At 40.7% G+C, this 24,485-nt stretch overlaps 8 protein-coding genes across 8 annotated transcripts; 5 read left to right on the forward strand and 3 right to left on the reverse strand.

Moving 5' to 3' along the window:
* Positions 1–2,590: 2,590 nt before the first annotated feature.
* On the forward strand, positions 2,591–3,229 carry LOC135787952 (histone H1-like). Its single transcript, XM_065297866.2, has one exon. It carries the CDS (start codon positions 2,609–2,611, stop codon positions 3,227–3,229), a length of 621 nt encoding a protein of 206 aa, XP_065153938.2. The 5' UTR covers positions 2,591–2,608.
* Positions 3,230–3,967: 738 nt separating this feature from the next.
* On the forward strand, positions 3,968–4,354 carry LOC141281490 (histone H2A-like). The gene has a single exon (XM_073813276.1). The coding sequence runs from the start codon at positions 3,968–3,970 to the stop codon at positions 4,352–4,354; it is 387 nt and encodes a 128-aa protein (XP_073669377.1).
* Positions 4,355–5,078: 724 nt separating this feature from the next.
* Positions 5,079–5,489, forward strand: LOC135780940 (histone H3). The gene has a single exon (XM_065291266.1). It carries the CDS (start codon positions 5,079–5,081, stop codon positions 5,487–5,489), a length of 411 nt encoding a protein of 136 aa, XP_065147338.1.
* Positions 5,490–6,218: 729 nt separating this feature from the next.
* On the forward strand, positions 6,219–6,530 carry LOC135780950 (histone H4). The gene has a single exon (XM_065291277.2). The coding sequence runs from the start codon at positions 6,219–6,221 to the stop codon at positions 6,528–6,530; it is 312 nt and encodes a 103-aa protein (XP_065147349.1).
* Positions 6,531–7,448: 918 nt separating this feature from the next.
* On the forward strand, positions 7,449–7,924 carry LOC135780934 (histone H2B-like). Its single transcript, XM_065291260.2, has one exon. The coding sequence runs from the start codon at positions 7,449–7,451 to the stop codon at positions 7,821–7,823; it is 375 nt and encodes a 124-aa protein (XP_065147332.2). The 3' UTR covers positions 7,824–7,924.
* An 8,868-nt stretch (positions 7,925–16,792) lies between these two features.
* Positions 16,793–18,111, reverse strand: LOC135780937 (histone H1-like). The gene has a single exon (XM_065291264.2). It carries the CDS (start codon positions 18,096–18,098, stop codon positions 17,478–17,480), a length of 621 nt encoding a protein of 206 aa, XP_065147336.1. The 5' UTR covers positions 18,099–18,111; the 3' UTR covers positions 16,793–17,477.
* Positions 18,112–20,657: 2,546 nt separating this feature from the next.
* Positions 20,658–21,116, reverse strand: LOC135780946 (histone H2B-like). Its single transcript, XM_065291274.2, has one exon. It carries the CDS (start codon positions 21,114–21,116, stop codon positions 20,742–20,744), a length of 375 nt encoding a protein of 124 aa, XP_065147346.1. The 3' UTR covers positions 20,658–20,741.
* A 919-nt stretch (positions 21,117–22,035) lies between these two features.
* On the reverse strand, positions 22,036–22,347 carry LOC135788135 (histone H4). Its single transcript, XM_065298043.2, has one exon. The coding sequence runs from the start codon at positions 22,345–22,347 to the stop codon at positions 22,036–22,038; it is 312 nt and encodes a 103-aa protein (XP_065154115.1).
* Between the last annotated feature and the right edge of the window lie 2,138 nt (positions 22,348–24,485).

The raw sequence follows: 24,485 nt of genomic DNA on the forward strand, positions 1-24,485 counted from the left end.
TTATATTTACCCTTTTGCTGTGCCTAAGCATTCCTGTTTGTTTCTTTGGAGGATTTGAATTTTATTAAGCAGTCATTTTCAAAATAGTAAACTTTATATATTTCTCCTGATCCGGTACCATCGTGCGCTGGTGTCATGACTCTGTTCTTTGTTCCCCTGTGTTTAGACTCTTATTTTGAACTTCTGTCCATGTCTGCCATGTTTTGTAGTTCTTTTGTTTCATTGGTCTAAGTGCTGATTGTTCCCCCTGGTGTTTCTCATTTCCCAGTGTATTTAACCCCAGTGTTTGCCTTGTATGATGTCGGTGATTGTTTGATGTAATGCTCTGTCCGAGTGAACCTGTGTCTGTTTGGATTGTTTGTACCTGCTGTGCACCAGCGAGTTGCTACCATGTATTGCATGTCGGTGCAAGATACTGGAAGTCTATAAAGCACACAATGTCCCCGTAAATTCTGCAGTATTTAACCTCACGCGCCTGTGTGATACAGCGGTTACCCCGCAAAACGTCTTGGTTACTATCGTAACCTCGGTTCCCTGAGAAACGGGAACGAGACATTGGGTGGTCCTCCTGATCTGAGTTTTGACACAGCAGATTACGCAATGTCTCAATCCCGTTTCTCTGGGAACCGAGGTTACGATAGTAACCGAGACGTTCCCTTTCGAGAACGGTATAGAACCGTGCCGTGAGAACTGTGAAAAGGAGCCCCAGTGGAGTTTACTCAAACCCATGCACCAAAACGCTTAACAGTAGCACATACCACAGTCCTAGCCCAGTCGGCATACGACAACGTGAAAATGACTGGATGCCAGAGCCTTTAGGGACCCAATCAGAAACTTGTCCTGACCCAGGGCAAAGTACATACAGACACAGCCAGCACATAGGTCTTATCGCTGCACTACACAGGGCAGCAGATAAGCACAATGCAACAAACAACCGAACGGTCAAGCCTAGCATAACGCAAGCTAGGGATGCTTATGCACGTGGCCGCCCCGCTTCCGTAGCCTCGAACATCTCGAGGGGAAGCTTATTTGGCGGAGAGTCTCGCACTGCTCGGTCTGCCCTTCTCTCTCTGCAGCGCGTGTGTGACGGGCACATTCGAAAGCGGTCTGAAAGCTGTGTTCTGAGACGGGTCGTCGGACGCACCAGAGGCTTGGAAGACACACTGCGTTCTCTCCAGGTTGGCTACGACCCACCAGCGGCACACTGGCGGCGGTGGTTCGCTGCCAAGAACACAGTCATGCAAAGACCTCTAGCAACTCTCTTCGCTTACCTTTTTCCTTAAGGAGCGAAGCAATATATTCACGTACAGGTCAGCCAGACAGGTATAAGGGACGTGGCCTACGTCCGTTACGGGTGCGATACTCAATGGCGACGCTACAGTATCACAAAGTGAAGAGAAATAATCTGACGATAGGCCCTAGAGACGGTCGCTAAATAGCGGCGAAAGCCACGCCTCTATACGTCATCATGACAGGCATTAGCCAGTACACTGGCGTTGTTTTATAAAAAAGCATCAGAAAATCGGAAGAGGAGGACCTCTCATAGCGTCAGCTTATGATGCAATGTCAAGAGACCGTTCTCGAAAGGGAACCAATACATACCATTAGAGACCAACAAAGACCAATACACTGTAGTGTGTTTTGGGCCATATTCCATTAGAACCAATAAAATTCCCCAAAAAACCAATAGAATTTTTCGTGATGGTGACTATTGTTTTTAGCAGGGTAATTTTGGTTAATTTAAACCTAGAATTTATAAAAGGTTTCGTTTCTACTGGGCTGCTGGATTTGGACACTGAAATATATTGTAAATAGCTCACAGTATCTGATCTGAATAAAGGTTATTTAATTTAAGCAGAGAATGCAACTCTATAGATTTACTAAAACCAGAAGTGTCTGCTTTAACCTTAGTTGTGATGATGCCACTTTTGCTATTTTTATCTTTTGTTTGTAATTCATATTTATTCATTTAAAAATGTCACATTGCCTGCTATTTTGCATTCTTCTGGCCTTTTAATTTATCTTTCACTGTTCTGTCACTGTGAATATAATACATACCTTGATTACTGCGCTAAAGGCGACTACAGGAAGCCTTTGGGTGGCGCGTGTGCTTCAAAAAGTTCCAAACAACAGCAATATATAACACTTCACAAGATCTTCGATGATGTTCATTTAATTCAAGTGACTTTGGAAGTGTGTGTTAAAAACACAGAAGACGCTTTTAGTCTTTCACCAACTGTTCAAGAGGAAAAACACATGGAAATAATTCGCGGCTTTGTCCTGTGGATGATGCTGGTCGTGCATTTGTTCTGAAAATGCTAAAATAAACGTTTAATCGTCGTGTATTTTAGTTTCAAGATTTTGCCCTGGACCTCTGCTCTGTGTTTACATTGTTTTTATCGTGCTAATGTGTTTTATCACTGCGGTTTTGTTAAAAAATGTTAAAGAAGAAAACACACACGTCAGCTCGTGGAGGCTCACAGACACTGAGCTGGAGAGGTTGATTCTATACGGTTCTCATGTGCTGCGTAAACTCGCCGCGCGCTCTGCTGCTCCTCATTACTGATCTCGTGCTGAGTTTGTGAGAATACAGAACCGCTTAGAGAAAATGGCTGAAACCGCTCCAGTTGCTGCCGCCCCGCCGGCCAAATCACCCAAGAAGAAATCTGCTGCTAAAGCCAAGAAAACGGGACCAAGTGTGGGTGACCTCATCGTCAAAGCTGTCTCGGCTTCCAAGGAGAGGAGCGGCGTCTCTCTCGCCGCCCTGAAGAAAGCGCTCGCCGCCGATGGTTACGATGTAGAGAAGAAAAACGCCCGCGTCAAGATCGCCATCAAGAACCTGGTGACTAAAGGCACTCTGGTCCAGACCAAAGGGACCGGCGCTTCCGGGTCTTTTAAACTGAACAAACAGCAAGCAGAGACCAAGAAGAAACCAGCGAAGAAAGCCGCTCCTAAAGCAAAGAAGCCCGCAGCCAAGAAACCCGCCGCTGCCAAGAAGCCCAAGACTGCAGCGACAAAGAAGACCGCCGCTAAGAAATCACCCAAGAAAGCAGCGAAGAAACCAGCCGCCAGCGCCGCTAAAAAGGCAACAAAGAGCCCCAAGAAAGCAAAGAAGCCAGCGGCTCCTAAGAAAGCAGCGAAGAGCCCCAAAAAAGCAAAGGCTGCTAAACCCAAGACGACAAAGCCCAAAGCAGCTAAGCCTAAAAAGGCAGCGCCCAAAAAGAAATAAATCTACTTTACAGAATGATTTTACTAAAAGGCTCTTTTAAGAGCCACCCATCAGTTCATGAAGGAGCAGTATTTCACTGTAATTTTTTGTAATTATAATTTATATTTTAGATTACTACAAAAGATGTGATTCAAGTGTACTACATTATCTTATTACAATACTATTTTGTTGCCTTTTTTTCTGATTCTGTAAGTTCCCCATGAATATAGACCAAAAGTACTTTCTAGTGCACTGTAAGTTGTCTTAGACAAAAAGCGTCTGCCAAATAGATTTTAACTCATATAATGGTACTTTATTGGCACGATAAAACAACAAAATAACACAATGACAAATACGATTGTGGAAGTGATAGATAAAGTACTAAATATAATAGATAATTTTTTAGATTATAAAATTGGCTTTAAAATTAACATTTGAAGTAACAGCTGTGTGTCTTTTATTCCTAGTAACATCTGCATTTGATCTGCTTCTGTAGGGCTGTGAAACTGTGACATGAGTTTTGAGATTGTGTCGTAAATTTGTCATATATTAATATATCTGTAATACAAACAGCATCTGTCAAGATAGTAGAAAGGGGTGGGCGTTGTCTTTTGGAGGGAAGTTTAATGATTGGTTTAAACTTTCTATAGACTCTAACCAATCGGCGAGTGGCAGACATGCGTAAATACTAAGAACAGGAGCTTTGAATAACATTTTCTGTTTCCTTCTCTGTAGAAAGCAGCTGATTGTTTGTACAAAATGAGTGGCAGAGGCAAAACCGGTGGTAAAACCAGAGCGAAGGCTAAGACTCGTTCATCAAGAGCCGGGCTTCAGTTTCCCGTCGGCCGTGTTCACAGACTTCTTCGCAAGGGTAACTATGCAGTGCGCGTCGGTGCCGGAGCTCCAGTTTATCTCGCCGCTGTGCTCGAGTATCTTACTGCTGAAATCCTGGAGTTGGCGGGAAACGCCGCTCGTGACAACAAGAAGACTCGCATCATTCCCCGCCATTTACAGCTGGCAGTGCGTAACGACGAGGAGTTGAACAAACTCTTGGGTCGCGTGACCATCGCTCAGGGCGGTGTGTTGCCCAACATTCAGGCTGTGTTGCTGCCAAAGAAGACAGAGAAGCCCGCTAAGGCAAAGTAAACTATCCAGTTCTCCAAAACTAACAAAAAGGCTCTTTTAAGAGCCACCCACTTGAGCTGTAAAAGAGTGAATGATCTTTCTAAAAGTTGTTATAATTTAAACCAATATTTTATTCTTATATCCAAGGCAAAATCGGAACTTCTAAGGATTGTTTTATTTTTGTCATTGACCCCACTTGATTTTTTTGTGCAAATGCATCAATCATGCTGGCCATAGAATATAGAAAGAGACAATCACAAAGTTAATTGAATTATTCCTGATTCCTTCCAGACATAATAGTTGAACAACTATGTCAACCAGTGCACAACATACAAATAATTAAAGATAACGTATGCCTATATCAATATATGATCAATATCAAAAAGCATTTTTATTTCACTTGGTGTTTCCTTTAATCTCTACAGAACAGTAAGGTATTTATTTAATGTTTGGCTATTATAATTCATCTTATTGACACATAAAAATACAGCTTGAAGCACTAGTTCAATGTAAAGTTAAACAAGACAAAGGATGTCGAGCGGGAAACACAAACGGCTGCTCGTTTGAAAACAAGAAATGCGCACAGTCATTGGCCAACTGTATACTTTGACGTCACGCATTAACCAATCATATGTCTTTACACTGTCGCCACCCTCTGAGCTCATGACCGACTTGTCTTTAAAAACAGCCTGCAGAGAAACGTTGAGTATTTCTGCGTCGAAAGGCAAAGAGTTTCTTTGTGATCATGGCAAGAACAAAGCAGACCGCTCGTAAATCCACCGGAGGCAAAGCGCCCAGGAAGCAGCTCGCTACTAAAGCTGCCCGTAAGAGCGCCCCAGCTACCGGCGGTGTGAAGAAGCCTCATCGTTATAGGCCCGGTACCGTAGCGCTGAGAGAAATCCGCCGCTATCAGAAGTCTACTGAGTTGCTGATCCGTAAGCTGCCTTTCCAGCGTCTGGTGAGAGAAATCGCCCAGGACTTCAAGACTGATCTGCGCTTCCAGAGCTCCGCCGTCATGGCCCTGCAGGAGTCCAGCGAAGCTTATTTGGTCGGTCTGTTTGAGGACACCAACCTGTGCGCCATCCACGCCAAGAGGGTCACCATCATGCCCAAAGACATCCAACTGGCTCGCCGTATTCGGGGAGAGCGCGCTTAAACTCAATACTCTACCATCAACCACAAAGGCTCTTTTAAGAGCCACCACAACTCCACTGAACGAGAAATTTCTCCGTTTATTTAATCACATACACGTTACTGTTTTTCTTTAGGTATATGTTCTTTAATAAATTTGTAATTTATCAAAGTGAAGGGGCAGAGAACAATTTCAAATAATATATATATTTGTTTCAAAATTTTACTCCATTTGTGAATGTGGCAGTGGACATTGAATTTTGAATTTAAGTTTGACTTCCCAGATTTTTCCCCAAGAGATACGTCCCCAGAAAGGTAATAATATTAGTAAATAATATCAGTTCTGAGATTATCAGTCAATAAGACACTTATAAACTAAGCACTTTAATTGCCTAAAAATGTTTATTTAACGTTTTAAAAATAAAATTATAGAAAATGTTATTTTAATGAGCATTATAAGCACCACGTTTATTAAAATAATTCACACCACTCATATCAATTAAGAATAATTCAGCAAGCACATATTTATGTAATTGATATATAATTTATTAAAATAAACGTTTTAAAAGATGTTCATTCAGAACAGTTAATAATCGTTTAAAACTAAAATTCAAATGTAGGTAGGTCTTGGCTTTTACAGTGACACGTCACCAGGCGCCGCCTTCATTGCTGCGTGTTTCCACTAGGTCCTGTAGACAACTGTAAAGTCCTGTTTCATTTCCCCATTTCTCTCACTGTTTTACAGACTGAAATCATGTCAGGAAGAGGCAAAGGCGGTAAAGGACTCGGCAAAGGAGGCGCTAAGCGTCATCGCAAGGTTTTGCGTGATAACATCCAGGGAATCACCAAACCCGCCATCCGTCGTCTCGCTCGTCGTGGTGGTGTCAAGCGTATCTCTGGTCTGATCTACGAGGAGACTCGCGGTGTGCTGAAGGTGTTTTTGGAGAACGTTATTCGTGACGCCGTCACCTACACTGAGCACGCCAAGAGAAAGACCGTCACCGCCATGGATGTCGTCTATGCTCTGAAACGACAGGGTCGCACTCTGTACGGTTTCGGAGGTTAAGCTTCAGTTCTACGCAAACCCAAACGGCTCTTTTAAGAGCCACCCACATTATCACATTAAGAGATGAAATCTACCCATAATTGCTGTTGTTTACGTATCGAACTTTAATTGAATTGGTCCGGTCACTGTGACCCGATCAGACTCCTTTGTCTAAGTTTCAATTTCTCTGTACAGTTATATCGATGAATATAATGTCTTTTATCAGATTTGTTTATTGTTAGTGTTGATCAAGTTCGCCCAGACATTTTCACTCGAGTCTCCAGACTTCATAAATTTATAATTTAATCTAACAGTCAACTATTGTTAGTACGTAATTTGGCCTTCTCATTGCGCTGAGCTTTCATTTTTTGTTTCTAAATGAGAACTTGTATAACGTGTATACTTGGTAATGTATATTCATATTGTTTATTTTTAGTCGTCTTCATGTATTCGCAAATACAATTTTTTTAATTTCACTAAATGGGCAGTTAACATGAGGAATAACAACTGTCATCTTTTTAACGATAACATTGTTCTCAAAAGCGTTGCTTTCAAACTTAACAAGATATCTAGCTTGTATTTGTTTAATAAACGTTTTCCTGCTAAATAAATAACTAGATAGTGACTTAAATTTGCGCATTCTATTTCTAAAGGAACTATATTTCAGAGGAAAAGAGCGGGAAAGTACTTTCGCACTAAAATGCGTGGGTGTATAAAATTCAAACATTAGGCTATGGGTGGGGCTACCGTTTTAGCCACTTTGATTGGCTCTCTCACGTCTTAGCCACACCAATGAAATCCATTCATGGTGTTTGTCCAATGAAGACACCCAATCAGCACCGTGAGCCTGTAGTCTTTGAAAATTAGCATGAACAGAGAATAAATACTTTTTCACCAGAGCAAATCTTTACACACTCTGTTGTTTTGTCTTGAGCAATCATGCCAGAGCCAGCGAAGTCCGCACCTAAGAAGGGGTCCAAGAAGGCCGTTACTAAAACCGCTGTAAAAGGCGGTAAGAAGCGCAAGAGGTCTAGGAAGGAGAGCTATGCTATCTACGTCTACAAGGTCTTGAAGCAGGTTCATCCCGATACTGGTATTTCCTCCAAGGCCATGGGCATCATGAACTCTTTCGTCAATGATATTTTCGAGCGTATCGCCAGTGAGTCCTCTCGTCTCGCTCACTACAACAAGCGCTCCACCATCACATCGAGAGAGATCCAGACCGCCGTGCGTCTGCTGCTGCCCGGTGAACTCGCCAAACACGCCGTGTCTGAGGGAACAAAGGCCGTCACCAAGTACACCAGCTCCAAATAAAGCTTCCAGCTTTTCAACACCCAAAGGCTCTTTTAAGAGCCACCCACTTTATCAGAAAATGAGCATCCAGTTTGGTTTAATTGATTTAAAGCAAGTTATTGCTTTATTATTCAGGAGTTTAATTGAACTGTTGTTTGCTTTGTGATCTTTTTTTAAATTGTTTGAATATTTTCTCACCTACAACATAAATTGAGACTCTTGTAGCGTTTCCATTATGTGCTTTTAATAATGTAAAGGATTATTTTTATTTTTTTTGTTATGAATGTTAAAAGGTTCACCTCCTTGTTAAAGGACTGACCAAAATAAGTTGAGAATGATATCCGATGATTGTGATTAATGCTTTATTTTATATTTTTAGTGCATTGTTTTATTAAAGTGTGATTTTTTTTTTCTAATGGTGGTTTTCATGAGCGTTGTTAAATCTATAACATCAGCACTTATTTAAATCCTCTGCGGTCTAAGGGGGTTTTGGGGCCCTTGATGTTGTAACATTCCCCTTGGATTTGGTATTTTTCAGCTGCTTAAATAATGGCTAAAATCAGATAATACAGTGTTCAATAACAATAATATTTGAGTAACATGCACATTTTTAAGTAAATGATGTTTATGCATTGTTTGAATATGGCCAAAGACTACATACTAAACATTTGTTCACAAAGAAACGAATTTCCTACATTATATATATAATCACAATACACACTTTAATTCCTGTCCGATATCAATTCTGAATCGCAAAGGTGATATTATGCACAAGTCTTTCATGTACTACGGTTATTTTATCTTTAGAAAGTCCTTATAAATCTAAAATCACTGTCATTTATAACATGCATTTGAAAAGTGAACACTTATCAAACATAATCATTAAATATTCTTTATTATTATGAAAATACCTGAAACAATTTAAAGAACTGCAATATAAATATGCTTATACATTTCCTGGAGCTGTGTGTGTAAATGGTTCTTCATTAAGAAGCATAGAGAGCAATATCGCACAATGTACCGTTACACCCGTACATTTGACACACTCATTCAATGAAACAAAAACTTGATTTTTTCAATTGATTTATCTGTCACCCTTTGTTGTGTAAAAGCAATATTAAAGGGAAGGTCAATGTTCATGAATTGATGTGATTAACACCTAAGGAGATAAACCCCCAACTGCCTCAATAAGGAATGTTGTGCTAGAATGAATTTGAGGAGACTTAAAGACAAAATGTTAATAACAAAGTAGTTAATAAAATGAAAACATAAACAATAAGTATCAAATGTAGATTTTTTTACACATACATTTTCTTTAAGTTTAATGGTCTCCTTGAGAAGTTTTGACTTTTTTCAGTTGATTAAAAACATAATAATGGCAAAAGTCTCATAACAGTGTTCAGCACAAAATGGGCTACAATATTATTTGAGCAACATATGTACATGTTTGTGGGTTACATGGGTGTGGCAATCTCAGCTCATTTCAGGAAATAAAGTAACAAGGACTGTACTCCTCCTAGACACTTTAACGTTGTAAATGATGTAAATTATATGTGTATTTCCAAAATCAGTCCAAAATTATTTGCACAGTGTTTGAAAAATAAAGAGGGTGTGGTGCCCGCACTGCCGTCGGCCCCTGAATGTTAACATACAGTACAACTTTTTGTCAGTTTGGAAAACATTTCAGGCTTTTTTAGACATGTATATGATGTTCACGAGTTCACACTTACAAATAATTCTGAACAGGGTTATTAATATGCGTATTTGGCGTGCTGTCCGAGGAGAGGGCTCCGAGCTCGTTAATGGCCTGAGCCCGGAGCGCCTCCTGGCGGGGAGAGGGTTCCGGGCTCGGCCTTAGGCCCGAACGCAGAATAATCCCCCCTGTTCTGGTAAGTAAGGTGACTAGGCAAATTGTGCGGAGAAGGGGAGGTGGAGGGATGCTGAAACTATCAAGGAATGAGGGTGAGTTGATTTTCAGTCTATATAGGTTTCTGTTGATGCCGATCAGGTGAAGACCTGATTGCAGATTGTCGACAGCTGGTCATAGTTACAAGGTAATTAGGTTGATTATTTGAACGTGCTCCTCCCGAACTTTGTTAATAAAACATCATTTCACGAGTTCACACTTACAAATAATTCTGAACAGGGTTATTAATATGCGTATTTGGCGTGCTGTCCGAGGAGAGGGCTCCGAGCTCGTTAATGGCCTGAGCCCGGAGCGCCTCCTGGCGGGGAGAGGGTTCCGGGCTCGGCCTTAGGCCCGAACCCAGAATAATCCCCCAAAAGATCGCAATACTGGCATCGGACAGCAGCCGGGAACAGTGTAGGTGCCCCCCAAAAAAGCAGAATGTGAAATGGCGGTAAACGGGGCTCCTGCGGGAGCAGAGGAAACATCACTGCTGCGGCAGTGGAGAAATTTTGAAAATTAGGGCTCCTGCGGGAGCAGAGGAAACCTCACTGCTGCAGCAGTTGAGAAATTTTGAAGATTAGGGCTCCTGCGGGAGCAGAGGAAACATCACTGCTGCGGCAGTGGAGAGTTTGTGAGAGGTAGGGCTCCTGCGGGAGCAGTACAGACATCACTGCTGCGGCAGTGGAGAAATTGTGAAAAATAGGGCTCCTGCGGGAGCAGAGGAAACATCACTGCTGTGGCAGTGGAGAATTTGTGAAATGTAGGGCTCCTGCGGGAGCAGAGGAGACAGTACTGTGATGGCAGTAGAGATTAGTGGAAAGCAGGGCTCCTGCGGGAGCAGAGGAAATGGCACCGCTGTGAAAATAGGGTTCCTGCGAGGGCAGGGGAAACATCACTGCTGCGGCAGTGGAGGAAAATTGTGAAAAGCAGGGCTCCTGCGGGAGCAGAGGAAACATCACTGCTGCGGCGGTGGAGAGACAGGCATCTGCAGGAGGCAGGGGAAACATCACTGCTGCGGCAGTGGAAAAGGGCTCCTGCGGGAGCAGAGGGAAACATCACTGCGTAGGCAGTGGAGGTTAGTGAAAGCAGGGCTCCAGTGGGAGCAGAGGAAACAACACCGCTGCGACGGTGGGAAACAGGGCTCCTGCGGGAGCAGAGGAAACGTCACTGCTGCGGCAGTGGAGAATAGGGCTTCTGCGGAAGCAGGGGAAACATCACTGCTATTGCAGTGGGGATTAGTAAAAGCAGGGCTCCTGCGGGAGCAGAGAAAATGACACCGCTGCATCAATGGAGAACAGATCTCCTGCGGGAGATGGTAAAAACACCACTACTGCGGCAGTGGATTTTAGTAAAAAGCTGGCTCCTGCGGGAGCAGAGGGAAAATCAAAGCTGTGGCACTGGAGAGAGTCTTATAGTTTGTGTTGTCCTGGAGCTGGTGGGATCTGCTGATGAAGGTTTGTTGGGTTTTTCTGATGTGGGAGCGGTTAAATGTGATAGCAGAGGAAAACATCACTGCTGTGGCGGTGGAGAAATTGTGGAAGGGAGGGCTCCTGTGGGAGCAGAGGGAAACCACTTCCATAGCAGTGGAGGTTAGTAGAGTGCAGGGAAAAGGGGGGGGGGGGGCGCTCCTGCGGGAGCAGAGGAAACATCACTGCTGCGGCAGTGGATAAAGTCTGATAGTTTATGTGGTCTTGGAGCTGATGGGATGGAGCTGATGGGATCCACTGATGAAGGTTCGTTAAGCTTCTCTGATGTTAGAGCGATTCAATCAAATGTAGGTTTTGGAGAAGAGGTCTGCTGGGAAGCCAGATAGGAGTAGGACAGATTTAAAGTGTTTTGGAACCGGAAGCATGTAACCCGGCGGTTTGAGTCATCTGTGAAGAGTGGGTTTGATGTGGATCTAGCCTGGGAGTCGCTGGAATGTAGATATGCTAGGAGAGTCTGGTATGGTTGAATTGGTGTTTGGAAGTTGAAGATGTAAATGGAATGGCCTTTTCTCATTTGGTCCGTCTTGCTTTATTTGATGGAATAAGAAATGGTATTGTTGTCCAGAAGTGGTAGATCTGAAACTGTTGGGTGATTATTGGATTGAAGTTGCAAGTGATGGCCAGAATGAACATTGCGTAGAGTATGAGGGTAGTGTTAGTGGAGTGGAAATCTCGGCAAAGGGTGGAGATACATACGGTGAGTATTTCTAAGGTTACTGGGTGTCTTGCCATAGGACGGGTGGGTTCTTTGGATTCCTAACGAGCGTGGATGTCTGGGTGCTAGATATTACTGGAAAGGGTGAGCCAAAAGAAGTTTGTGGAAAATTTTGGATTCCACTTAGGGATCCTTTAATGGAGCTGGCTTTGAGGTTCTTGTGGTGATTGAGGTAGGATGAATGAGATGGTGAGTAGGGACAAAATCAGGAAAAACAGGTTGTAAGAAGAGTAGAAGGTCTTGAAGCTCCTTCAAGGGGTTGGGTAGGTTTGTAGGATTCTGGGGGATACAGCTTGGAGGATGGTATCTAAAGAGGCATTTGAGGTGGGGGTTTCAAGAGAAGATGCACTGGTTCCAATTTCCTTGGCTTATTCAGAATTTCAGTTTTACTTTAATTGTGACATGCTGATACATGCTTTGGCCGATTCCAATTTTATTTCTAAGAACTATGATTGATGGCAATCGGTTACAAACAAATCCACTTCTTTAATAGAACATTATTTATCAATAAATAATTTATTTAATATTGCACTTTCATCCATGTTGAATTAAATGACATGATCTTTTATTTAAAAAGATCTCAAATTAAGTGCTCTTAAGTTTAGTCAGGCTCAGTGACGTTATTTATCAGCCGCATTAAATGTCCAAATATCAGTTGGACGGCTGTGGTAAGAAGTATAGTTCCTAGTTAGTATAACATGTAGACTTGGGTAGATCATGCTTTTAAACAAACTAGAAAGCAGCATGCAGTTATTTCTATATCCGTAATCTAAATATAAACAACGTTTTAGGTTGTAAACAGAATTGAAGCACTGTTTTTGGAAAACTGCGCGGAACTGCAAGCTTTAAGACCCTGGGGAATCCCTGGAATGAGTGACGTAGAAGGAAACTTGCGAATGAAAGACGAATCTTGGATTTAAACAACAGAGAACTAAAACGTGACAACAAAAGCTTTAGATGAGATGTATGTAGTTTACAGCAATAAGAGGAAATTAAATCGATCTGAACAGATTAATTTGTCTTGACATCATTTACTTTATTGTTGAGCCAACATAGTTCAGCGACGGATGTGCGACAAAGTTGCTATGTTCTCGGGAAATAGTCATGACAAGCCAGCTGGCCTCTCCAACTATGCACGGTATGATGGTTTAGCAGCGCGTTATGCCGTTGCTTGGGAAAAGCACCCCTGAGCAGGGTACGCACACGAGCCAGCGGAACAACATCAATGTGTGTCACCTGCAGATGCGGGGCATTAATCAATATGGGCTTGGATTGTGTTCCTTATGTAAAACGATCGCGTTTCCCAGTATGGAATTAAATTAATGTAGCTGTTGGATAACAGGAGCTGCTTCCACTGCCAATGTGCATGTGGCTTTGAAGTTATTTCTTGCGCAACTGGCAACATGATGTAAGTTACGAATGAATGTTTGCTATGTATGTATGTCATACCGGTTTGATTTATAATTATAAGAAAACAAGGGAGAAAAGGTAGAGGCGTCTGGGCATATGCTGCTAGCGGAGGCAGCCTCGTGCTCGAGCCTGATGGTGGAGACACAGGCAGGGGAAAGGGTTAGAAATTAGACGGAAAAATCTGTGAAAGCAGGGCTATAACACCGCTGGCGGAAACATGCTTGAGCTGGATGGGAAACCTGTATCGCTGGGATGTGTTGCATCGTGCAGTGCATGGCAGGCTGCTTTGCGGCGATCTTCGGAGCGAAAAAATGATTGAGGCTTGGTGGCAGAATCTTGATCACAACCTGGATAGGCTGAAGGGCTGCTGGTGCGGTCTGACGAAACCGCTGTTGCGAGGATAGAAAACCTTTTGGTGAGTAGAGATGTAGCTTTGTGATCTTTCCTTGTTTAGTTTGTGGCTTTGCGGCGGGGTGTGGATTTTGTAGATGGAAGAGTTGGTTGGAGAGAAATATGAAGATTGTGGAACCTCTTAGAGAAGATGTTGGCGTTGGTTGATGTTTGTCTTAAGTTTAAGCAATGTTCAATTCATGCTGAAACTATCAAGGAATGAGGGTGAGTTGATTTTCAGTCTATATAGGTTTCTGTTGATGCCGATCAGGTGAAGACCTGATTGCAGATTGTCGACAGCTGGTCATAGTTACAAGGTAATTAGGTTGATTATTTGAACGTGCTCCTCCCGAACTTTGTTAATAAAACATCATTTTGTGTGGCAAGTATTTGCACAGTATCAATTGATTTTTTTAACCAAGATGATCGGAGACAGATAATTTTCTGAAAGGGCACCCTGTTAATCTTATTTATTTGACAAAAGCACAAAGTTTTGTTGTTATCAATGTATACAAGGAGCACAAACTTGTAGTTGTTATTCGTGTGGCATAAATACAATGAGATGTACCCATGTGATTTTATTTTGTCTTAGTTTTCATTCATTCAGTCACATTCATCACAATTTACTACAGTTTAATTTCAGTTTTATTGGTTATCAGTAGTGATGTTACGTCTGACACCGAAGCTTCGATGCTTGCTTCAGACTCGAAAAGTCCTTGCAATGAACCACTGTTTCGGAGCTTGTATCGTTACGTCATAGTCACGTGAAATACGACGTCTGAAGCAAACAAACTGGTTCATTTCTGGCCCTGTCCCAAATGGCGCACTTCATGTGGACTTTCGGTCTCGTGGCCTTAAATTGCGCGTTCTCGCGTAGTCTACGAGTCCGTAGGGTGTCCCATCTGTCATTTTTACGCTTTGAAGTGTGCTCATGAGCGCCTCCTTTGCCCCCTTGATGCGGTCTTCAGCGAAGCCCGCATTGCAGCAGGCTTCGCGCACTTTGCCAACCCAGAAGTCCTTGCGAAAGGGCAATCGAACCAATCAGACGACGGAAGGGAGGTGTTCACACTGACGGGCAACTTCTCTACCTATTTTCCGGTGTGATGCTCGAGTCTGTCCCAAAATACGACTCCGGTGCACCCACGTGGACTCGCATCAAGGGTCCCTAAAGTCTGGACTACGTGATGTCATCAAAGTGCGGACTCTGAGGAGGACCACAAGTCCGGAGTGTGCCATTTGGGACAGGGCCTCTGTAGTGAACCACACGACTGCTTTGAAAGCCCAATCCGGCGTTGACATGTTTGAAACTTGGCGGTTTTATTTTTCAGGCAACTGAAGCCAAACCATAGAAAAGCTTTCTAAAAAAAATTTGTGTACTCCAGCATCATCTGTTTCGTGCGAGAGAATATTCTCCAAAGCTGGTGAATTTGTTTAAAAAAAGAAAAGAAATCGCCCACATCACCAAATGTATAGCCTAGGCTATATTATAAAATTATTAAAAAATATAAAAATATATTTTAATTAATATAAAATTATATTTCTGAATAAAAACCACAACATTTAATGAATACCCTCCTCCACATTGTCCAAGACCTTTCAAGTTGCCCTCTGCCACATTATAAATACATTTTTAAATAAATAAATGTCCAGTTAGTAAGTTGTAGAGTGCTGTATCCTACAGCTAAATATTCACACACAAACACATCTCAGGCTCAATGTTTTATTGAGGGTTTGAAATATGAACACAGTGTCAAAGCTCTGACAGCTAAAATGGGGCGGGTACATTAGCCTACTCGCATTGTCAGCTTTGTTGCATTACATTTACTTCACCAGCAGATGGTGGTGTGCATTTTCTGTTTGAATGAAGCTTCGAGTAATGAACCATTTTCGGCACAATGGACTCTATGCACGGCGGTGCTTGACGTATTTCCGGTGAAATCTCAGGATGCTGGACTACTTCCGCCAGTCATAGAGCTCAATGATATTCAGGAACGTTGGTTGCCAAAATAGCCAAAATAACACTGCAAATTTTGTTGGTGGTTGTTTAATTTACATAGAAATAACTTATACTTCACATTTAATACCATAATGACATTTAAACGTATGAAAATATATTTTTATAGACGGGAGAACCGAACTTCTAGCCACCACTGGTGTGTGTCATAGTGTTTACAGCATTAGACTCAAGCATGACAACTTCTACACTGCTAACCTGTATCTGCATTAACACTAGTTTTAGATAGAAATTGCACTGATAATAATGCTATTCATCTGTTGTTGATATACTTATGAATTTTGTATAATTGTTATCATCAGTACTAGCGAAGATAACATCTGTGGTTATACAAGCAAAATGTTAGAACAGTAAAAAACATGTATTTTGCGCATTTATGCTTTATTAATAACAAATGCAAAAGACAAATAGAAAATTCATATCAATGACAACAAGAATAACTTCAGAGAAAAATAAAACACACACACAACAAACTAAATACACGGAGTATTAAAATAAACAGCACAAGAAATAAACAAATAATGGAATAGATTTCTTAAATGGACTTTACCATAGTCAATAGTTCTTTTTGCGTTGTTATTTATATCCTATAAAGTTCCAAGATATGACTCAAAAATATCCAAGTAAAAATGTTTTGACAATCGACGTGAATATACAAAAAAAAAAGTATTAAACGTCACATTTAATATAAGTCCTGCTGCAGTTCGTGTTGCTTTTTCCTCATATAGCAGTGAGATTTCATTTACGTCTTTTAATTTACCTGACACTTTAAGATAACATTACAAAGACATTAATCCTGAATCATAAAAACAGCACAATGTAAGCTCTGCTAGTATGATAAACTTATCATAATGATTACAGCGATAAGACGACTTGCAACCTTTCTCGAGTTTGCACATCTGGACAATTCTTCACACATCACAGGTTGTAAATTTGGGTAAATCCAGCAAACAACGAGTAAATTTAGCGATTCTGCCGTCACTCCGCTTTAAATCTCCCGTACCGGAAACTGAAGAGCAGCCTTGAGTCAAACGCGGAAGTTAAGCGTGCATAGAGTCCATTGTATCGGAAAGCAATAATGCTTCGAAATGCTTCATTTGGCCATCACTAGTTATCAGTGATATATGTGTTTATTATGTGTGACAAATATACATATTTTACATTTTAAAGTTATTGTCCTGCTGATACAGACACAAATTTAAAAATTTGCCCTTATTCTTTTGTTTTATCATGTTTGCATAGATGCTTCATTTTCAACCCAGGCGTGTCAGTAATTTGTGTAAAATATTAATTTGTAATAATTTGTGGCCATTAAAAGCAAGATATTTTGAACATTCATAGATTATGGAATATACAATGCTGAAATAAACTGATTTTCAAAGATAAAGCAGGAAAAATACCATAGAAAATGAATACTGGTCATGTTTGACCTATATATGTTGTGCATTAGAAGGGGTTGCATAACTTGTGCATCAAAGGGTTAAAATATATTTGGCAGACGCTTTTTGTCCAAGACGAGTGCATTAGAAAGTACATTTGGTCAATATTCATGGGGAACTTACAGAATCAGAAAAGGTCACAAAATACTGTTGTAATAAGATAAACATAGTACATTTGAATCACATATTTTGTAGCAATCCAAAATATAAATTATAATTACAAAAAAACAACAACGAAACACTGCTCCTTCATGAACTGGTGGGTGGCTCTTAAAAGAGCCTTTTAGTGAAATAAACTCTGTTAAGTGAATTTACTTCTTTTTAGGCGCTGCCTTTTTAGGCTTAGCTGCTTTGGGCTTTGTCGTCTTGGGTTTAGCAGCCTTTGCTTTTTTGGGGCTCTTCGCTGCTTTCTTAGGAGTCGCTGGCTTCTTTGCTTTCTTGGGGCTCTTTGTTGCCTTTTTAGCGGCGGTGGCGGCTGGTTTCTTCGCTGCTTTCTTGGGAGATTTCTTAGTGGCGGTCTTCTTTGTCGCTGCAGTCTTGGGCTTCTTGGCAGCGGCGGGTTTCTTGGCTGCGGGCTTCTTTGCTTTAGGAGCGGCTTTCTTCGCTGGTTTCTTCTTGGTCTCTGCTTGCTGCTTGTTCAGTTTAAAAGAGCCGGAAGCGCCGGTGCCTTTGGTCTGGACCAGAGTGCCTTTAGTCACCAGGTTCTTGATGGCGATCTTGACGCGGGCGTTTTTCTTCTCTACGTCGTAACCACCGGCGGCGAGCGCTTTCTTCAGGGCGGCGAGAGAGACGCCGCTCCTCTCCTTGGAAGCCGAGACAGCTTTGACGATGAGATCACCCACACTTGGTCCCGTTTTCTTGGCTTTTGCAGCGGATTTCTTCTTGGGTGATTTGGCCGGCGGGGCGGCAGCAGCTGGAGCGGTTTCAGCCATTTCTCTAAGCAGATCTGTATTCTCACAAACTCAGCACGAGATCATGAGGAGCAGCAGAGCGCGCGGGGCATTTACACAGCACATGAGAACCGTATAGACTCAACCTCTCCAGCTCAGTGTCTATGCGCCTCCACGAGCTGACGTGTGTGTTTTCTTCTCTAACATTTACAACAAAACCGCATTGATAGAACATTTTGGCAAGATAAAAACAATGTAAACACAGAGCAGAGGTCCAGAGCTAAACCTTGAAACTAAAATACACGAAGATTAAAAGTTTATTTTTAATATATTTAGATCAAATCCACGACCAGTGTCAGCCACAAGATAAAACCGCGTATGATTTTCATGTGTTTTCTGTTGTAAAGGCATTTTGTCTGTTGTTGAAAGACTTTAAACATATTCTGTGCTTTTAAACACACCCTTGGAATGTTATTTGAATTAAGTGAACATCATTGAAGGACTTGTAAAGTCTTAAATATTGCTGTTATTCTGACTATCTTGAAACACACGCGCCATTCAGAGGCCCTATGTGATTGCAATGCATTGAGACAATGTTATGTCATTCGCCTTTATTGTTTTATTCATGGTGACAGAACAGTGAAATTGATATTAATAAAAAATGAAAAAAAAAATATTTATAAATTATAAACAAAAGAACATATATATTTTTAAACGAATGATCAAAGCAGAAACTTCTGGTTTAAGAAAAGTGGAGTTGCCTTCTTTGCTTGGATAAAATATTTTTTTGCGGTCTACTGGAACAGTGTTTTGTGATTGGATACTGTGAGCTATTTATAAGATATTTAAATCCAGTGATACAGTAGCCCAGTAGAAACTAAACCTTGTATATATTCAATAATCCATTGGGTTCATATGTCATCTCTAGCAAACAATATGTTTGTGAGTGAAGAAAATTTATATTTTAAGCATTTTTAGTGAAAAAATATAACATTACTTCAATTGTCAGAGATTTGCGCAAGTGCCATGCTTTTTCTAATCTTGAAGACCAATGGCCAAAAAGACATGGAGCATCACTTAAGCACGGTAATGTAAGTAAACAACACTGCAAAATCTTCACTGTATGTGTATGATGTAAATCAAATGTATTTTAATACAAAAATAACACATAAATTACTCCAAACATGATTTAGTCAAAGGCAATATGTGAGGCTGTATTTACAGTTTGGACCAAATGAACAAATTTTAAATTATAATCATTTATTTCGTTTCATAGGTTAGAAATTGTCCATAGATAGATGTGCATTAAGCACACAATGTGGAGATAAAACGAATTATAGCAGAGTTTGATTTGTTATACTGGAATGGTTCTGGACAGGAAGTACTAGTCACTAGCGATCATGGTTTATTTTGTTAATTCAAGATTTTATATGTTGAAAATACTCACCACTGTGTTGATGTCTTGTCTTTTAGGGAGGATCTCTTTAAGAGTTACATTACTGGATTGTAAAGATTTTATCATAATTTAATATTGATTCAAATGTTCCACCAATGTAGGCTTTTGTATCTAACCAGAGAGGTTTAAATGCATGGATGAAGCATATATTGACATTTCGGTTGTCATTGTTTGCATTATTCATCAGTTAATTAGCTTATATAATGCAGTCACAGTAAATTACTGAACTGTGTGTTTGTGTGTACAGAACAATATCAAAGGAATATAAATGAAATTCTGTCATCATTTAACTCATGTTGTTCTAAACCTGTATGTTGTTTATGCCATAGGATAATTAAATGCTTTATTTTGAAAGGTTTAGAAATGTTCCACAGGTATTCACTATTTTTCGATAAACGCACACCTGATCTGTCAAATGTCTTAAAATAAAACATCTGAACTATGTCTTATGGTGTGGTAACTGTTGTATATGCAGATTAATTGAGGAAGGCCCATTGAATTATTTGAAAATATTTATTCCAGAATAATAATTATTGTGCTTTGACCAACACAACTCATCCACATCTATTCACTCAGCCCTTACAAACCACAGCCTTAAGCTTGAAATACACTGCACGATTTTTGGCTGTCCCAGACAAAAGATTACCATCGTGAAACAATCGTGGCAATTTCTGTGACTGTGGCTCTTCATAGCTATATGCAATTTTGAATCGATTGATGCAATTTTTGACACATGTCATTTTTCTAACCAAACATATATAACAAAATACTGGAGTTGCACACTTCAGTAATAATTTAATTCAATTTCATTTATTTAGCACTTTATAATTGTTTGTACCAAAGCAGCTTCACATGAAATAGCATGTGATCGCAGTCACCCAATATCATTAATCTCCCAATTTATTTTAGTCAGTCCATTACATATATTATAATAAAATATTAAATAATACATTTAATACCCATTGGCAATGTCATTTTACAACATAATCGGACTGACAAGAAAAAAAATTACTCCAACATCAAGCTGTATGTTTGACAGAATTTAACATCATAAAAGACACCTTGCATTTCTGAAGAACATAACGGAAGCCCAACTTGAGTCTTGATTTATAAAATCCTAGTTAAAGAAACAGCTTAACTTTAAAATACTTATTTAAACTGGATGCTCATTTTTCTGATAAAGTGGGTGGCTCTTAAAAGAGCCTTTGGGTGTTGAAAAGCTGAAAACTTTATTTGGAGCTGGTGTACTTGGTGACGGCCTTTGTTCCCTCAGACACGGCGTGTTTGGCGAGTTCACCGGGCAGCAGCAGACGCACGGCGGTCTGGATCTCTCTCGATGTGATGGTGGAGCGCTTGTTGTAGTGAGCGAGACGAGAGGACTCACCGGCGATACGCTCGAAAATATCATTGACGAAAGAGTTCATGATCCCCATGGCCTTAGAGGAAATCCCGGTGTCAGGATGAACCTGCTTCAGGACCTTGTAGACGTAGATAGCATAGCTCTCCTTCCTGGACCTCTTACGCTTTTTACCGCCCTTTACAGCGGTTTTAGTAACGGCCTTCTTGGACCCCTTCTTAGGTGCGGACTTCGCTGGCTCAGGCATGATTACTCAAGACGAAACAACAAAGTGTATTGCGATCAGCTCTGGTGAAAAAGTATTTATTCTCTGTCCATGCTAATTTTCAAAGACAACAGGCTCACAGTGCTGATTGGGTGTCTTCATTGGACAAACACCATGAATGGATTTCATTGGTGTGGCTAAGACGTGAGAGAGCCAATCAAAGTGGCTAAAACGGTAGCCCCACCCATAGCCTAATGTTTGAATTTTATACACCCACGCATTTTAGTGCGAAAGTACTTTCCCGCTCTTTTTCTCTGAAATATAGTTCCTTTAGAAATAGAACGCGCAAATTTAAGTCACTATCTAGTTATTTATTTAGCAGGAAAACGTTTATTAAACAAATACAAGCTAGATATCTTGTTAAGTTTGAAAGCAACGCTTTTGAGAACAATGTTATCGTTAAAAAGATGACAGTTGTTATTCCTCATGTTAGCTGCCCATTTAGTGAAATTAAAATATTGTATTTGCGAATACATGAAGACGACTAAAATTAAACAATATGAATATACATTACCAAGTATACACGTTATACAAGTTCTCATTTAGAAACAAAAAATGAAAGCTCAGCGCAATGAGAAGGCCAAATTACGTACTAACAATAGTTGACTGTTAGATTAAATTATAAATTTATGAAGTCTGGAGATACGAGTGAAAACGTCTGGGCGAACTTGATCAACACTAACAATAAACAAATCTGATAGAAGACTTTATAATTCATTGATATAACTGTACAGAGAAATTGAAACTTAGACAAAGGAAGTCTGATCGGGTCACAGTGACCGGACCAATTCAATTAAAGTTCGATAGGTAAACAACAGTAATTATGGGTAGATTTCATCTCTTAATGTGATAATGTGGGTGGCTCTTAAAAGAGCCGTTTGGATTTCCGTAGAACTGAAGCTTAACCTCCGAAACCGTACAGAGTGCGACCCTGTCGTTTCAGAGCATAGACGACATCCATGGCGGTGACGGTCTTTCTCTTGGCGTGTTCAGTGTAGGTGACGGCGTCACGAATAACGTTCTCCAAAAACACCTTTAGCACACCGCGGGTCTCCTCGTAGATCAGACCGGAAATACGCTTGACACCACCACGACGAGCGAGACGACGGATGGCGGGTTTGGTGATTCCCTGGATGTTATCACGCAAAACCTTGCGATGACGCTTTGCGCCTCCTTTGCCGAGTCCTTTACCGCCTTTGCCTCTTCCTGACATTATTACAGTCTGCAAAACAGAGAGTGAGAAAAGTGGGGCAATGAAACAGGATTTTACAGATGTCTACAGGACCTAGTGGAAACACGCAGCAATGAAGGCGGTGCCTGGTGACGTATCACAGTAAAATCCCAGACCTACTCTGTCTGTAACTTGTTTTCTATTTCCCTGAATTTATGTATATTCTTTATGTTTTTCTATAAAAAAAAAATATATAGATTTTAGCTTTCAATTATTGACTGATCTAAACGTTTATCTTTAATATAAAAAATACATTATTGTTTATTATAGAAAATTATATGAATTAAATACAACTGTGCTTGCTGGGTGGTTTAAAATTAACTAAGTGGGGTGCATGCTTCTAATAAACTAATACATTTTTTTTTTTTTTTGAAGCAGAATTTTAAACTTAGACGTAAACAATGAATCTGTAAACGGGAAATTTTCACGTTCTTATTATATAATTGCCTTCCGTTTGCTGTGTTTCTGCCATTATGTACTGTTTAATATGTTCAAACTTCAGACTACATTTCCTTATTAAAAAAATCTGGAAAAAAAGTAACTTGGATGTTTTAAATATATATATATATATGCCCATGCTACCTACACAAATAAAATCAGTATTACATTGGGGGGAAAACACTACTTAAAATCGTTCACACTCCCTTCACTAACATACTTGGATAGAGAAATAGAAACTTAATTTATAATGAACACATCCTTAAAAACACACAAAACCTTTGTAACCAAGTAAACAACAATGGGAAACTTCTCGTTTAGTGGAACTGTGGTGGCTCTTAAAAGAGCCTTTGGTGTGGGGGACGCTATTAGGTTTAAGCGCGCTCTCCACGGATGCGTCGGGCCAGCTGGATGTCTTTGGGCATGATGGTGACCCTCTTGGCGTGGATGGCGCACAGATTTGTATCCTCAAACAGGCCGACCAAATAAGCTTCGCTGGACTCCTGCAGGGCCATAACTGCGGAGCTCTGGAAGCGCAGATCAGTCTTGAAGTCCTGGGCGATTTCTCTCACCAGACGCTGGAAAGGCAGCTTACGGATCAGCAGCTCAGTGGACTTCTGGTAGCGGCGGATTTCTCTCAGCGCTACGGTACCGGGCCTGTAACGATGAGGCTTCTTCACACCGCCGGTTGCTGGGGCGCTCTTACGGGCAGCTTTAGTAGCGAGCTGCTTCCTGGGCGCTTTGCCTCCGGTGGATTTACGAGCGGTCTGCTTTGTTCTTGCCATGATCACAAGGGAAACTCTTTGCCGTCCGACGCAGAATAAACTGCGTTTCTCTGCAGGCTGTTTTTAAAGACAGGTCGATCATGAGCTCAGAGGGCGGCGACAGTGTACTGGCATATGATTGGCTAATGCATGACGTCAAATTATACAGTTGGCCAATGACTGTGCGTCTCCGGTTTTCAAACAAGCGGTGATTCCCGCTCGAAATCCTTCGTTGACACAAAAGCAGCGAATCAAGCCGTTTTAATGCATCAAATGTTTATTATAATTGTTTAATATTAAATACCTTAATGTTCTGGAAGTAAACACATATAAATGCATTATACAAAATTACCAGTATTGCAGCATTCACAAGACGATTTTATTTGTTTTAATATAGGCATATTTTGACGTTAATCATTGTGCCAGCACTGCATGTGAACTTTAAAAGCTACAATGTTGTGAGCAACTTAAACACGACATTGGAGATTTGGAGAATGTTTAAGTTTTCTTACAGGATATCGTCCAACATCATTTAAAGAACATCAACATGGCCTTACACGGATTTATGTTTTAATAACTGACATTAAAGTAAAATCAATGATTAGTGATTATCCTTTTCTGGAGGCCCACTACTCTACACATTTAGTTTGTCTCTTTTGTCTAACCGACTCCGTTCAGTTCATGGAGATCCCTTCTGAACAGATTATTTGAATCAGATGTGTTAAATAAAAGGATATATTCAAAACATGCAGAGCCTCCATTAGATTCTGCCTTAAAATTCAGACAAGCCATAAACCAACCAAAACAAATTTCACTCTTTTATAGATTAAGTGGGTGGCTCTTAAAAGAGCCTTTTGTTTAGTTTCGGAGAACTGGACAGCTTATTTTGCTTTAGCGGGCTTCTCGGTCTTCTTTGGC

Source organism: Paramisgurnus dabryanus, chromosome 23 (assembly GCF_030506205.2).
Source record: "Paramisgurnus dabryanus chromosome 23, PD_genome_1.1, whole genome shotgun sequence".
In the NCBI taxonomy this organism is placed as follows: domain Eukaryota; kingdom Metazoa; phylum Chordata; class Actinopteri; order Cypriniformes; family Cobitidae; genus Paramisgurnus; species Paramisgurnus dabryanus.

What these genes read in the sequence shown, in the direction of transcription:
- LOC135780937 (XM_065291264.2), bottom strand. Translation starts at nt 18,098, where the DNA reads ATGGCTGAAACCGCTCCAGCTGCTGCCGCCCCGCCGGCCAAATCACCC.
- LOC135780950 (XM_065291277.2), top strand. Translation starts at nt 6,219, where the DNA reads ATGTCAGGAAGAGGCAAAGGCGGTAAAGGACTCGGCAAAGGAGGCGCT.
- LOC141281490 (XM_073813276.1), top strand. Translation starts at nt 3,968, where the DNA reads ATGAGTGGCAGAGGCAAAACCGGTGGTAAAACCAGAGCGAAGGCTAAG.
- LOC135780946 (XM_065291274.2), bottom strand. Translation starts at nt 21,116, where the DNA reads ATGCCTGAGCCAGCGAAGTCCGCACCTAAGAAGGGGTCCAAGAAGGCC.
- LOC135787952 (XM_065297866.2), top strand. Translation starts at nt 2,609, where the DNA reads ATGGCTGAAACCGCTCCAGTTGCTGCCGCCCCGCCGGCCAAATCACCC.
- LOC135788135 (XM_065298043.2), bottom strand. Translation starts at nt 22,347, where the DNA reads ATGTCAGGAAGAGGCAAAGGCGGTAAAGGACTCGGCAAAGGAGGCGCA.
- LOC135780940 (XM_065291266.1), top strand. Translation starts at nt 5,079, where the DNA reads ATGGCAAGAACAAAGCAGACCGCTCGTAAATCCACCGGAGGCAAAGCG.
- LOC135780934 (XM_065291260.2), top strand. Translation starts at nt 7,449, where the DNA reads ATGCCAGAGCCAGCGAAGTCCGCACCTAAGAAGGGGTCCAAGAAGGCC.